Genomic DNA, 15,011 nt, shown 5'->3' on the forward strand with positions numbered 1-15,011 from the left:
CAAAATCACCAGATTCAGATCGGGATCTCCAAAACACCTCGATTTAAGAGAGAGAAACCGAAAAGAAACCCGAAACTTTCAAAGACGAGAGAGAGACAGAGAGAGAAAAGGTAGTACTTAGCTGGAACGACCTGCCTTAGAAGGCAAAAATGGCAGAAAACCCTAAAACCGCTCAACCAAACGGAGGGAATTGACGGCGTGGAGGGGCAGAGGAGAAGACGTGCGGGGATAAGCTTAGAAAACGAAGCGATAGGGAGGCAAAGAAGGTTATCGAAGGGGGCGGAAGCCGACATTTATAGAAGAAAAAAGGATTTGTTTAATTTTTGTAGAAGGGACAAGGAATCTTCCATCTATTAGCTGTTTAGGTCATGCTTTAGGAGGAAAGCACGCAAAATCGATCACCAATCACGTGTGGGTGGGTGGGTCGACCAGAGGATTTTAGTTGTATAAAAAGGAGGCGGGTGGCCGTACACGTGGTTAATGGGTCATGAACGTTTAATCTGGGACGTCGATCTTCAACGACCTAATCGGTCGCGAACTTGGAAGAGATTAAAACTTCGTAAAAGCCGGCTGCTTGACCGGGTTCAACCTGGATTTTGTTTTTCGAGGGGTACAAACCTGGTTCAGACCGGGTTTGATATTTTAACCGCTGAACCAGCTGGATTGAACCGGATCATTTTAGGTCAGGACCCTTGGCTCCCTAATCCAAGCCCTTGGCTCCAATTATGTTACTCATGCGGAGAGCATGGTCCTTACTCCCACCAATGGCCAAAATAAGAAAGAGGGAGATGTTAAAGAGATAAATTAAAAAGATCATCTTCCCTTAGGTTTAGGAGATAAGATTTATATCTGCTTCAAATTGTATTTATCCTATTGGATTAGGATATAGTTCAGTTTCTCATATAATATCAAAGTAGATCGATTAACCAAAAAGTGAGTTCCAACGTCTCGCAAGTACCCTCTTTGCAACACGTAGTTCTTCAACGTAGTTTTGACATCCCACAACAGTCGCCCAAGCATGCCTCTACTCCCGATTATGTGAATCGGAGGAAGAAGATAATGCATGTGCAACATTGAAGAGTCTAAGCCACATGTGTGACTCTCACGCATGTGGAAAAAAGAAAAAAAATCTTCACAATCAACAATTGCTTGGTCACTGTTTCTCAATTCTAACTCTCTGCCTACTTTACATACATCGTCTTAGCCAAATCAATTACTATGTCCACTATAAATTAACGTCTTAGCCAAATCAATCACTATGTCCACTATAAACGAAGCTCAAAATATCGCAATGCACTCAACAATGTTCAACACCGATGAGTTTCACCTCATTACCATCAATATTTTTGCACAAACTCACCTCTATCAACCATCTCTCATGAAAAACTTCAATTTGAAACTATCTTCCATTGGATATGATTGATGGCTCCAAACCCTACCCACCAAAGACCCGCACTGCAAATCTTTCTTCAAATCTAACCTTCAATATTTCGATCCACCAAGATCAATTGATTCTCGATGCCCTCATCGATTCTCTATTTACTTACAAAGCCATTGCCACGTTAACTATTTTAGTTGCTACGAGATTTTTATTATAAACTATGTATACTTACCACTCTTAAATCAATGCAAAAATGTAGTTCAGTTCAGCTTCTCATAATGGTCTCATTATAGAAGAAGAAGAATGAATAATTTCCTGATCCTTTACATTCATCAATTCAAGTATTTATATGTTACAAAGAGATAAAATTTTACATGATAAATATTATCACTAAGATAAGTTTGCATTGCTATAGAGCTCCGAGTGGAGAGTCTAATCTTAGTCTCCAAAAAGAGGAAGCGTGTTCGTGGAAACATCTACTAACTGATCATCAGAGGAGATACGAGTAACTTGAAGAACACTGTTTTGAACTTGTTCTTGAATAAAGTGGTAATACAAAACTCTACATGTGTTATTACACAAGTGAAAAACTGGATTAAAACACAAAATTATCAAATCCAACGGATCCCAATTGTGGTGGTTACAACAGATCAATATTCAGCTTCAATAGATAATATGTTTCTTCTTGTAACTCCAAGATATAAGAATGCATCACAAATGCAAAATTTGCAGGTGCGTCTACAGGAACCGAGACAAGCTATGGGATGGGTAGGAGAGAGCTTTGACTGAGTCTTCAACTGTGGAAAGAATGATTGCCGATCAAGAGCTCTTATACAATATATGCGTTAATGGTTACCAATCTTGATCAGGTAAGAGAATGGGGCCACGATCGGTGCACGCCATGTGGGTCCAAGATGGCTTCTCTCACCTTCTGATTGAAGCTTCTAACCACGCTTCTCCACTCACTGTGACGGTGTGCATAATTTTTTTTGAACTCTTTTGCTCCTCCTTATCTTTTTTAAACTCTTGCTTAATCAAAGTACTAATCAAATTTCCCTCACCTCCTCCGCAAATGCACTGAACCTATCACTGAGATGAGATTCTCTCGCCCCCATTAACAGGAATCGCAGCTTGCAAATGCTGACTTCTCGTTTACCGCCGAAGAAGATAAAGAAATTTAATTCTCGATGCTGCTTCGTTCATGATTTTACGTTAACGTCGACGCGCGTTCTGGAATTCTCGTCGATCAGTTGAATGGATATTATTAAAAATATTAAAAATGATATCTTACATGCTCTGAACTCGTACACGCGTTCTGGGCCGGCAAAGGCAGCCCATCTGTATCCCTTGCATTCACTGAGCCCAAAGCCTATATTGGCCTGTTCAAATGGCCCATGGTGGACATGACTTGCAGTCCAAGAGAAGAATACTCTCTCAGCTCTCCTAAGTCCTGAGATGCGCTCTTACGATCGGGCATTGACAACGGGTTTCATTTCAGGTTTCAGCTCTTGCGTTTTTTGTTCACAAGATGTGGGCCCATGTTGAAGTTACTAGATTGACACACGCGGGCACTCCCCGAAAGGCATTGCAGTTCTCTATCCATAAATAAATTTCCCAAAAACAAGGGTTTTAGAAGGGTTTTTCTGCTACCGTTTCCTAACGAAGTAGCCCACCGTCCCTCGCTGCTATACTCCAGCTGCTTCTCTAATGCGCCATCTCATGAAGCGGACGATTTTCAATTAAGGCATCCGAATTTTCCAATTTCATTACAGCGACGATCGCCAATGTTGAAGCTTTTGTCGAGCTCTTGTCTGCAGAGCCATTTCTCTAACTTGTCTTTCAGAGCTCCGGCGAGTTCTTGCTATGCGGGGGAAAAGTCGAACTTGGGACATTTTTTTAGGTCGTTGAGGAATTCGAATCCAAGTATATTGCTTTTGGGGAAAAGGGTGTTGTTCTTTTGTTCGGAGACTGGAGATGGGTCGGAAGCGGCGGGAGTCAAAGCTGATGAAGAGAATGCTGCTGAGGAAGTCGAGTCTAAGACTTCTTCCGCTATCGTTCCCACCAACCCCAAACCGGAGGATTATCTCTCGGTATTTACTTTTTTTGATTGTTTTATGGAAGTTGGCAATTGGGAGCTTTTGGCTAGCTCTGCGTCATTTTACCGTCATGTTGGATAAAGTTCCTTACTTTTAAGATTTTCTTTCTTGGAAATAATTCTCCTCATCTCCTTTGAGTGTTTCATATCGAGAAACCTGGTTGTTAATGCGCAGCCATTAAATCATGCTCCTACGGAAATGAACTGAGTGAGTTGAAACTGTGAATTTATAAATATAAGGCAAATTGTCTCTATTTGTGCTCTTGTTAGTTGAACATAGCATTTACTTCTTCAGAGTGCGCTTTTCAGTTTGTTCTTTGAGTTTCTTTTTCTGTACTCATTTTTACATAGATTTTGCATGGTTTCAAATAAATTGTTGTTAAGTTTTATCTTTATCTTTTTTTTTTGTTTTTTTGTTTTTTTAAGAAGTTCGTAGATTCGTTACGCTCTAATGTCTACAATGTTGAGCTGATTGTTTTGGTATTTTCCAGTTCCACTATGGCTTGTCTATATGTTATGCGGAAAGTATTTGCTTCAATCACTAGATCTGACAAAGGAGCAGCTTTATTTACATTTCGTTTATTTCCATCAACTACCTTGTGAGATAATCGATCAAATTTAATTGTGGTTCTTAATTTGTGTTTGTCTTGCAGGTTATTGCATTGCCATTGCAGCATAGACCTTTATTTCCAGGCTTCTATATGCCCATCTCTGTAAAGGTTTAGTCTTTGTCGCAAACAGCCGCTATTTCCTTTTTTTTTTTGTGGCTAATGATGCTTTGTATGAGTGGCCATTTCTGAATGTAGGTTTTCAAAAATCTCTTTTCAGGAAAAAAAAAAGCAACTTGAGTGGCTTTTATTTACACCGAATTTGCATTTTATATTGCTTATTGCTCCATTTGCAAGTATATGAAGGTATATGAATGATGGGGAGAAGGCCTGTAGAAATCCTTGTTTTGTACAAGAAGCTGTTCAAATATTTGTCTGTTATGACAAGTATGGATGTGTGTGATATGTTGGTTATCAGTTGCAGTCTATGATGATTCATAAAGTTTTGCTTGCTTATGCTTCTCTTTTTCCCTAATTCTTTTGGATGTTCTACAAATTAAAATGATTTTGGTGTGTAGTAAGAAACTGACACAAGTAGCCAGTATTGCAGGCCTCTCTATATGGGTTGTTTTTCTGTGTATAGGTGTTCTGTAGGTCAGCCACTTAATAAAACAAACCGGTGCTTCAGTGTTGCTGGTTAAATGTTATTAGGCAATTTTAGTCACTGGCATCATTGATCTTTCCATCTGTGTAAATCTTTTACTTGCCTTTCAAATTGATGTTTTCCATTCCCCCACAAATTTAACTTTGACCGAGTGCATACTGGAAGTTCTACTGTCGTCCACTGTGGCCATCATCACATGCAAATAGCATTCTTCAGTCACTGAGAGGAAATCCCATTTACATATGATCCCATGAGCTACTTTATTCCTGCTTTATGTCTCTTGGATTCATCATATGTCAACATTTTTCTCAGTATTACTGGTTTCTCTTGTGGATGTGTAGTGGAATGTGTTTCATTTGTACTTCCTATCTCTTTCTTTGCTAACCGCATTCACTGAGAGTTGGGAATGCAAAGCATTTTTACTCTCAACTTTGTTTTCCTGCAGGATCCTAAGTTGTTAGCTGCTTTAGTAGAATGTCGTCGAAGACAAGCTCCATATGCTGGTGCCTTTCTTCTTAAAGATGAGCCAGGATCTGATTCTGGTTTACCATCAGGTTCAGAACCAGACAAAAATGCCTATGGATTTAAAGGACAAGAGTTATTCAAGCGGCTTCATGAAGTTGGCACTTTAGCACAGGTATCTCTTATTTAACTAATCAATGGCTTGATCTAGTGAGATGGCATGGAACTCATTTATACTTATCCATTTTCTCTTTTCTTTTATGACATGTTTTATGTGAGTACATTGTTTCCTTTGCTTATGCTTGTTCTGTCTTTGACTTGACTGGATCAGATTTCCAGCATACACGGCGATCAAGTGATGCTTCTTGGTCATCGTCGTCTGCGAATAACTGAGATGGCAAGTTGGCTGCAACCACTATGACCATAGTTGTTGTTCTCTTTTTTACTTGTTCTTTGCTTCAGTTGCCCGATACAGTTCATTGAAGAGATTTATCAATTAATCTTCAGGTTAGCGAGGATCCCCTTACAGTGAATGTTGATCATCTGAAGGCATGTCATGTCTTTTTATTTTCATTGATGTAATTTCATTATGTTTTGAAGCATGATATATCTTTGCGTAGAATACATAAGATTCGATTTCTGTATGCCACAGAGTCACTCATGGCAATCTTTTTCTCTATAATCTAATGCTTCAATACTTGTTTTCAGGATAAGCCCTATGATAAAGAGGATGATGTAATAAAAGCAACTGCATTTGAAGTTATATCAACCTTACGTGATGTGCTAAAGACTAGTTCTCTGTGGAGAGATCATGCTCAGACGTATACTCAGGTGCATTTTTTGCTTATTTTTTAAGGTTTAACTGAATGTTTTTATTCAATTGTTATGATTGTTAACTATTGGGTGAAGCTGCTATTCAATTTTTCCTGTTCTATCTTGAACAAACTTCTCGATTCACTGATTTCTTATTATTTGCATGCATTTTCTCATAAATGGTAGAGGCAGTTGCATGATGTTCTGTTAATTTTTCTGATGAAAATGTTAGCCAGTTGTTGAAAAATCCGTGTCATAAACTAGGGAGTTACTGAAAAACTGGTAACTTGTTTATTGTGCTTATCATAAAATTACATTTCTTTTCGGGTGTCTTAAGAAATCTTGATTCCTTATGTGAGGGTGTCTTATGTCTTATTGTCAAGTTAATCTAGTGCCCTTTGCTGATGTCACTCATATTTTTGGATTGCTGGTCAATTAATTTGCTCTAGTTGATCCTATTAGGCCTTAGTTTTTTAACAAAATAAAATTTCCAGCAGGATTATTTAGGCTTCTGTAGAGGGTGAAAATCACATGGTTCTGATGGGAAGATATTCCCAGCAATGAAGGTTCTAACCATGCCCTTTACGTGGTAAGACTATGTGAATTAGTGAGTTGAGAATGCTCTGAATAGACCAGTTAGGGTTTTCGAAATTTATGCTACTCAACTGTATACTTTTGCTGGCTATGAAGAAAACAAGGATATAATCAATCAAGAGGTTGGCATGGTCATGGTTTACCTCTGTGTGCCAACTAGCTGGTATGCACTGAAATGTTTTTACAGAGCTATGACATGGACAAGTTGGAATACTACTGGGGACATCTGCTGTGAGGTCTGAAATGTCTTTCTGGCTGGTGCAACAATGAATCTGCTGCATCATACCTCATCAGACATTTGGATGCTGTGTATGTTATGGATGTCTTGACTGTAGAACTGTGACTGTTGCCCATTATGGCGAGCGAGTTCGGTTCTGAGGTCCGACAATGTGTTTGTGGCTGGTGTTTGCCAATGAACCACCTTACCAGAAATTTTGATGCTGTGTATGTTATGGATGTCCTGACTGCAGAACTATGACTATTTGCCCATGATGGCTGCATTTTCTGGTTATGCTTATTGTATTATTTAATGTTTCATCTTGTACAATGTATAAAGCATTTAAAATATATGTAAACATACATTTTATCTGATAACCTCTCTTATGCTAACTGCAGTATATTGGTGAATTTAATTATTCAAGGGTTGCTGATTTTGGAGCTGCTATCTCTGGTGCTAACAAGTTGCATTGCCAGCAAGTGCTCGAAGAGCTTGATGTATGTGTTTATGCTAGCTATATTAGAATTCTGTTATTTGATAGTTACAATTGAATTATCATGTTATATCAAGATAAATATTCCTGGGACCAAGCTGAAGGTTTGTGGCAGTGATTACCCTAAAATTGTTGCCACAAAATCATTTGGACTGCTTGCTGGAACAAAGTCCTTACTTCAAACACCCTAATTCGAAGAGGTGCCCACGTCCCAGACCCTCTTTGCCCCTTTTGCCAAACTTCTACGGAGACGATCACCCACTTCCTTCTACATTGTGAGTATGCCTTTTTCGTGTGGACCAGCCTTTTAAACAAAATCGGTCTCCAATTCTGTTCCTTTCATAATCTCCCTTCAACCATTCTCTCAATTACAAATACTAGCCTTCCAAAACTCGGGAAATTACTAATATTTTGTTGTGTGGGGCATCTTATATGGGCATTATGGAAAGAAAGGAATAATCGGAAATTCAACCTAAAGTTTAATTCTAGAGAGATATTGGTTGAAAAAATTATTGGTCAAGTTACTTTGTCGATTTTATTGCGTAAGGAATTCCGTGATCTTCGAGGGTCAAACTTCAGAGAAAAATGGCGAATAGTAGCTAGAATGTCTTATCCTGCAAGGCCCCCTCGTTTGGCGATTTGGTCCCCTCCCCCTATTGGCCATTTTAAATTGAACTTTGATGGTAGCGCGTATGGATGTCTGGGCCCTGCAGGTTTTGGTGGAGTTGTTCATGATGAAAATGGAGTTCTTCTTTTTTCTTATGCCGGGCCAATTGGAAATTTGGATTCTACAACTGCTGAATTAACCGGATTATTTACCCGGATTTTGGATTTTCAAAAGTCGTACTTCTGGGCCCCTCTGTATTGAAGGTGACTCAAAAGTTGTTATCAATTGGTGCGCAAATAATGAACGTCCTTCGTGGTGGCATTGGGATATGTTTTACGATACATATAATTTAATTTCTACTTTAAATTGTAAGTGGAATTATATTCCTAGATCTGCTAATCATTTAGCGGATGCCCAGGCTAAACTAGTCGTCTCTCTCCAACACCTTGTTGTGGAAGGAGGCCCTGTTTAGCAAGGTATTGTAATCTCTCTCTTCTTTTTAATACAGCATACACTTCTTATATAAAAAAAAATCATTTAGGAAAAGGTTTATGTGGACATACACTTAGGCTATTATCTGATGCGGCAACCTGAGCATTGGGCATCTTTTATAAGATACGGCAAAAAACAAGTCATCTGTTTACCTTCTGTACTCAAACACATCCATGGATTGACAGGTAGAAGTATTGGGTTCTGATATGCTTCAAATTTTTTATGTCATCCAGGTGTATAAACGCTTAATACTCACTTTGGAATTGGTGAAAAAAGAAATGGAGATCAGTAAGATACAGGTATTTTCAGAGCTCATTTTGCTTATATTGTCACATACCTAATTTGGTGAGTGGATGAACTGAACCTTTTTGCATCACATTTTGTGTTTATTCATTAGGAATCAATTGCCAAAGCTATCGAGGAGAAGATCAGTGGTGAGCAGCGTCGCTACTTGTTAATGGAGCAGCTTAAAGCCATAAAGAAGGTTAATACTCTTAAATATTTGGTTTGCCATAAATGACTTGTGCTTGAATGGTGTTACCTGTAACTTTGACCGAGCCTTACTCTATGATTACATGGGGCCTTATCTTAAGAAAAGACTTTTGGATGAAGAAAATTGGGCCATCACCTTGTTGTTGTTCTTTGAACTAAGCTGAAACTTGCACATTGAAAATGGTAAAACATATCTGGCATGCAATCTCTTCAGTATGGATTTGTTGGCCTTCTATCTCAATGAGGACCACGTTTATATAAAGTTGGATTTACTGCTATAATTGGGCTTGCTATTGTTTTTTTCCAAGGATTGTGCTCTGCAAATTTCATGTTTATTGGATTCATTGGCAATCAGAGTGACTTGTGCCAATAACTGATCTTCCAGTCAGATTTGAGATGTCTCTAGATGCTTAGTCCAAATGCTAATATGATGTCTGGATACTAGGTAGCATGGTAATTGTTGAGGAAGTAGTTGTATTTTTGATAATTCAGTTTTGTTTCGGTTGGATTTTTTTTTTTTTTTTTAATTTTCTGTACTGTGGCCAGATTAGAAATTGACTTCATTCTCTTGCTGTAGGAGCTAGGTTTGGAAACTGATGATAAAACAGCACTTTCTGGTATGTGAAAACAATTTATAACTGTTATAAATTTGTCCTATATGCTGGTTTCTTGATATCGTTCTTTTTTCCTCATGCAGCAAAGTTTAGAGAAAGACTTGAACGGGAGAAGTGCCCACCACATGTTTTGCAAGTTATAGATGAAGAGCTGGCAAAACTGCAGCTGTTAGAAGCCAGTTCTAGCGAATTCAATGTGACTCGCAACTATCTCGATTGGCTGACTGCATTGCCTTGGGGAAACTACAGGTCTCTCTTTTGATGAATTCGAATCAACTAGATGTATCTTCTTTACGAAACATACTTGCCTTCTTCAAGAAGAGTATCTGTTTGCACCATTTGCAGGATTAGTCTTCCTTAATGTGAAAAAAGGGGAAATAAACTATTTGGAGGATGATAAGTATTGGTCACTATCTTTTTTTACCTAAGATGGTGTTTCAGTTTAGGCTCGTTCTTGCTGTAATGGCACCACCCACAAGTACACATACCATGAAAATGGAAAAGTTATGCAGGATTTAGCTTCAGTCTATCATAGTATATGACATTGGACCACTCTTATAATGATATGGGATTGATACGGTATAACTTTAGATTCCTTATTTTACTTTTATAATTTGAAATGTTTCTTCTGGTGCTTATCTTAAAATTTTAGCTCAAACAGACAGCCAGGAAAGTCATGTTGAGAGGTCTACTAACCAGTGGTTGGCATGTTGACATTTGAACAATAGTAGCTATCTTGTTGGTGGTTTTGCTTTGAAAAGTCTGGAATTTAATGGTTCTTCTTTAGAGAAGTAAATATGGCTACCCTAATTCCAGAGTAAGGTTTTGGGCCACAGAATGGAGTTTAGATTGGTTTTATTACCTGATTGGACAGGTCTCTACAGTGATTTTATTTTACTACTGATGTTATTGTAGCAACACCTCCAAAACTTTTTATGTATTCATTATTTTGAGGCATTAACTCCCTAAGTTATTGAATGATTTAAGCTGGTGGGTTTTCCTTAAAAAATGTCAATTTTCAAGGGAAAAAAAGAGTTGGTGCGTGCTAATAGCTTCCTAATACTCTTATGGCTCTGCTTATTCTGTAACAAATCAATTTTAATTCCACAATGGATTTTTGGTGGAGTACTAGCTAATAATTTTTTTTCTCGGTTTGTCATATTCAGTGATGAGAATTTTGATGTCCATCATGCTCAGAAAATTCTTGATGAAGACCACTATGGTTTGACTGATGTCAAAGAGAGGATCTTGGAATTTATTGCTGTTGGAAAACTCAGAGGGATCTCCCAAGGTTCATTCATATCTATTTTCATGTGATGTTCTTAACCCTTGGTTAAGCTGTATTTGCTTTATAATTTACATGATTATTTAAATTGTTTATTGCAGGCAAAATTATCTGCCTTTCAGGGCCTCCTGGGGTGGGTAAGACTAGCATTGGTCGTTCAATTGCAAGAGCTCTGAACAGAAAGTTCTATCGATTTTCCGTGGGAGGTTTGTCTGATGTTGCTGAAATCAAGGTAAATGTAGAAATTTGTTTAGCTTAAGTATATACTATTTCTTTGCCTTTATTTTATGATTAATTGATACTAATGTTTAACATTAGAAAAAAACAATCCTATAGGGACATCGTCGAACCTATATTGGAGCTATGCCGGGAAAGATGGTGCAATGCTTAAAAAATGTGGGAACAGCAAACCCTCTTGTGCTAATTGACGAGATTGACAAGGTATTGTTATTAGATATTTCATTTTCCCATTTTTCTGGACAAAATATAAGTGACAATCGCTAGTTAAGAATATGAGATTTGATCAATTATCAAGAAAATAAAATAAACCCATTTCAAAAGGGAAAATATATTTGATCAAAAGAAAATAAATGAACAAGGTATATTTTTTAATATTTATGGATTATTTTTTCCTTAATTTTTTGTACTAAGGTCTGCTGTAGTGATGTGTTCATTTTTTTCTCCTCTTTCAATCTGTTGAAATGCATGCACATAAGGTTTTCGTGTGTTTTAGTTGACATCTTAATTTCATGGCCTATTATGTGTCTTATAACAGCTGGGAAGGGGGCATGCTGGTGATCCAGCGAGTGCGTTGCTTGAGCTTCTTGATCCTGAGCAAAATGCCAATTTTCTTGACCACTATCTTGATGTTCCAATTGACTTATCTAAGGTGAGTAATACCTCCATTTAGAACTTTATTTTATGATGCCAAAAAACTAGAGTTCAATATATGCAAATAAATTCATTGTTTTTGTCCTTTATTTTAAACCTGTGCAGCAAACATTTATTTTTGTTCGGGTTAATACTCAAATTTCTAGGTTGATACATTTGTACTGAAAATCTAGTACCATCCATTTTAGTTTTTTTGAATTCCATTTCTACCTTACAACTCAAAAAAGCTGCCTTTTTAAAGTAGAATAAAGCTCTTCTCAGCCTGATCCTTCAATTCCATGCCCTCCCTTTCTTTGCAAAAAACCAAGGCTGCAGCTGTCACCAATACTCTCTTTTCCTTTTGAATTTTAGTTATTAACTTATGATGAGTCAACCGTAGATTCTATTTTTTTGGTTACTGGAAGTATATTTTCAGAGACATTGACAATGCAATACTATCTATTGGTGAGATACTTGTCTCCAACAAAAATTTCTTGGTAATGGATTTCTGCATTGAGATGTTTTGGGCATATTCAAATGAGGCTCAATTTTATCTACTGTTGAGATACTTATCTCCAACAAAAGTTTCTTGGTAATGGATTTCTGCATTGAGATGTTTTGGGGATATTAAAATGAGGCTCAATTGTAGACTAGTGGGAAAGATATGGATAATGTTGGCGAATGTATCATTGAGTAAAATTTGATGGATGGGCATGGTGAAGAAAGAATTGTAAAAGGATTGGGCTTTTTGCTCAATGACCACTTGGAGGAGTTTCTAGTTTGAAGTCCTGAGCTCAAGTCTCACTAGGGGAAGGGGTGTAGTGTGCATGTGTAATCAACGTTCAAGAAAAAGGACTATAAAGGGGCTATAACAGTAAAGCTAGTATGAATGAAGCAGCAGAGAGGAGCAGAATGGAGAACAATTCATGTAACCTGCCTAACATAGTTGGAGATTGATAATGATGATGATTATGAATCTGTACTTTCATCAACTAACCCCCTCATAGGTGCTTTTTGTATGTACAGCAAATGTGGTAGAAATGATACCAAGTCCTCTTTTGGATAGAATGGAGGTTATTGCCATTGCTGGTTATATAACAGATGAGAAAATGCATATTGCAAGAGACTACTTGGAAAAGACAACTCGCGAGGCTTGTGGTATCAAGCCTGAGCTGGTATGTACGTCTTCTTTACATCATTTTAGATACTGCATGTGTGTGTGCGTGTGATTGGTTGAAGAACTGTTCACATTGTTATCAATATGGATATTTTTCCTGAACATGTGAATTAAAACTCGAAGTGTAATGTATCCAGGTTGAAGTGACCGATGCAGCTCTTCTTGCTCTGGTTGAAAATTATTGCCGGGAAGCAGGTGTCCGCAATCTCCAAAAACACATTGAGAAGATATACCGAAAGGTTTGTCGTGTTTTGGCTGCTTCATACATTTCTTGTCTAAATGCATTTTGCGTCTGTTTGATCAACTCTAGAGTTGCCAGTTGGAGTCTTGATTTGATTATTAGGTTAAATGGAAACTGGTTTAAACATATGAATATATTCTCTTATGTGATAGATTGCATTACAACTTGTCCGTCAAGGAGTATCAAATGAGCCTTCTTCAAATGTCACCACCGAAAATGTGGTAATTGAGGCATCTAGTGGAAAGTCTGTTGAAAAGCCTAGTGAATTTGTAGCTGAAGGGCAGAATGTTTCTGTGGTGGAATCAGAAGAAGCTTCCAGTCTTTCTGAAGCTCAAGAAACCCCTGCTGGAGCTAATCAAGTAAACGTGCTGTCAAAGGTATGCGCTAAATGTTTGGATAGATGGTTTTACTTGATAATATATTCATGAAGTCAGGTTACTTACAGGTTTATTTTGAACAGGATGAAGTAGAAAAAGTTAATAATGTGAAAAAAGAAGCAGATGTAATTCAAGAGACTGAAGTAAATAAGGAGGCTGAGAGAGTTGTAGTCGATGTCTCAAACCTATCCGATTTTGTTGGGAAACCTGTCTTCCATGCTGAGCGCATCTATGATCAGACACCTGTAGGAGTGGTCATGGGTCTTGCATGGACTGCAATGGGTGGTTCTACTTTGTACATAGAGACCACTCAAGTGGAGCAAGGAGAAAGCAAAGGGGCCCTACATCTAACTGGACAGCTTGGTGATGTTATGAAGGAGAGTGCCCAAATAGCACATACAGTTGCTAGAGCAATACTTTCACAAAAAGAATCAGATAAGTCGTTCTTTGCAAACACTAAGCTTCATTTGCATGTACCAGCTGGGGCCACGCCAAAGGATGGGCCTAGTGCTGGATGCACCATGATCACATCTTTGCTATCTTTGGCCATGAACAAGCCTGTAAAGCAGGATTTGGCGATGACCGGTGAAGCAACATTAACGGGTCGAATTCTCCCAATTGGAGGGGTATGTCATGTTCACCTTCTTCATCAATCTGGTTTTCAAGAATTCATTCCTGTGGTCATAGATTGTGTTTTACAAAGCTCTTTGGGTTTTTCTTTGATTTACACCAACCATACTGATATAGTAGAGAAGAATTCTAGAAATAATGAGAGAAGTAATTTAATGCTAAGAAAAACTAAAAATAATTCACATTATATAACGTCATTAAATGAGATTTTTTTGGACAAATTATTAGTACTTAAAAATCGTTTTCAGAAAAAAAAAAGGAAAGAGTAAAACAAAGATTACTTCATAAGATACTTTTGGTGTTTCTTTCTCTTTTCTATTATCTAAATGCGCAACCGAAACCAACATATGTGGTATAATATGGCTTTAGTGATGGTGATGACAATTTGTTTCCTGGTGTGCATTCTGAAAGGTTTAGAATGCTTAATGCCTTTGGTGTACTCTTTTTGTTTTTTTACCAATATATTAATCACTCTCACTCTAGACTTGCTGAGGTATCTGCTATGGATTCTTTCTGATAAAACAGGTTAAAGAGAAGACAATTGCAGCTAGGAGGAGCAATGTGAAGACCATAATATTCCCTTCAGCTAACCGCAGAGATTTCGATGAGCTTGCACCCAATGTCAAAGAGGGCCTTGATGTCCACTTTGTTGATAATTACAATCAAATATTTGACTTGGCGTTCGAAACTGAACAAGAAGCAGATAAACAAGCTCGTTCACAATGATCTTATTTGTCCGCCGGATCTTCAGGGCCGGTTCAGGTTGGCAAGAAGAAACAGCATGCGGCGGAGAAGTTTTGTTAATGAGCTTGGTCATGTTTTAATTGATAACTCTTTTTTATATATTTGTCAATCTCAGACTGCCCTTCATAGCAATTGTGATCTTATACGGAGGTTGTAATGAGTCGTATTCAATTGTTTAAGATTTTATTCAAATTGTTGATAACGAAAAGACTTCA

The 15,011-nt window shown here is 37.8% G+C and overlaps 1 protein-coding gene across 1 annotated transcript; it reads left to right on the forward strand.

Moving 5' to 3' along the window:
- Nucleotides 1–3,029: 3,029 nt before the first annotated feature.
- On the forward strand, nt 3,030–15,011 carry LOC137955526 (lon protease homolog, mitochondrial-like). Its single transcript, XM_068802506.1, has 20 exons — nt 3,030–3,471; nt 4,130–4,195; nt 5,134–5,325; nt 5,482–5,547; nt 5,658–5,699; nt 5,859–5,981; nt 7,173–7,271; nt 8,600–8,665; nt 8,764–8,850; nt 9,436–9,475; nt 9,556–9,721; nt 10,639–10,763; nt 10,859–10,989; nt 11,094–11,198; nt 11,533–11,646; nt 12,635–12,802; nt 12,942–13,043; nt 13,198–13,422; nt 13,506–14,048; nt 14,578–15,011. The coding sequence occupies exons 1-20, from the start codon at nt 3,166–3,168 to the stop codon at nt 14,776–14,778; spliced, it is 2,967 nt and encodes a 988-aa protein (XP_068658607.1). The 5' UTR covers nt 3,030–3,165; the 3' UTR covers nt 14,779–15,011.

The sequence above is a fragment of the Aristolochia californica genome, unplaced genomic scaffold (genome assembly GCF_029961685.1).
Source record: "Aristolochia californica isolate CCGP_79_NKW_82.1479 unplaced genomic scaffold, dmAriCali1.0.hap1 SCAF_2, whole genome shotgun sequence".
Classification (NCBI taxonomy): domain Eukaryota; kingdom Viridiplantae; phylum Streptophyta; class Magnoliopsida; order Piperales; family Aristolochiaceae; genus Aristolochia; species Aristolochia californica.

Bases quoted from the DNA above. Each gene is read 5' to 3' on its own strand.
- LOC137955526 (XM_068802506.1), top strand. From the start codon at position 3,166: ATGTTGAAGCTTTTGTCGAGCTCTTGTCTGCAGAGCCATTTCTCTAAC. The intron at 4,196-5,133 runs GTTTAGTCTTTG...GTTTTCCTGCAG, and splicing joins ATATGCCCATCTCTGTAAAG to GATCCTAAGTTGTTAGCTGC. The intron at 11,647-12,634 runs GTGAGTAATACC...ACCCCCTCATAG, and splicing joins TTCCAATTGACTTATCTAAG to GTGCTTTTTGTATGTACAGC.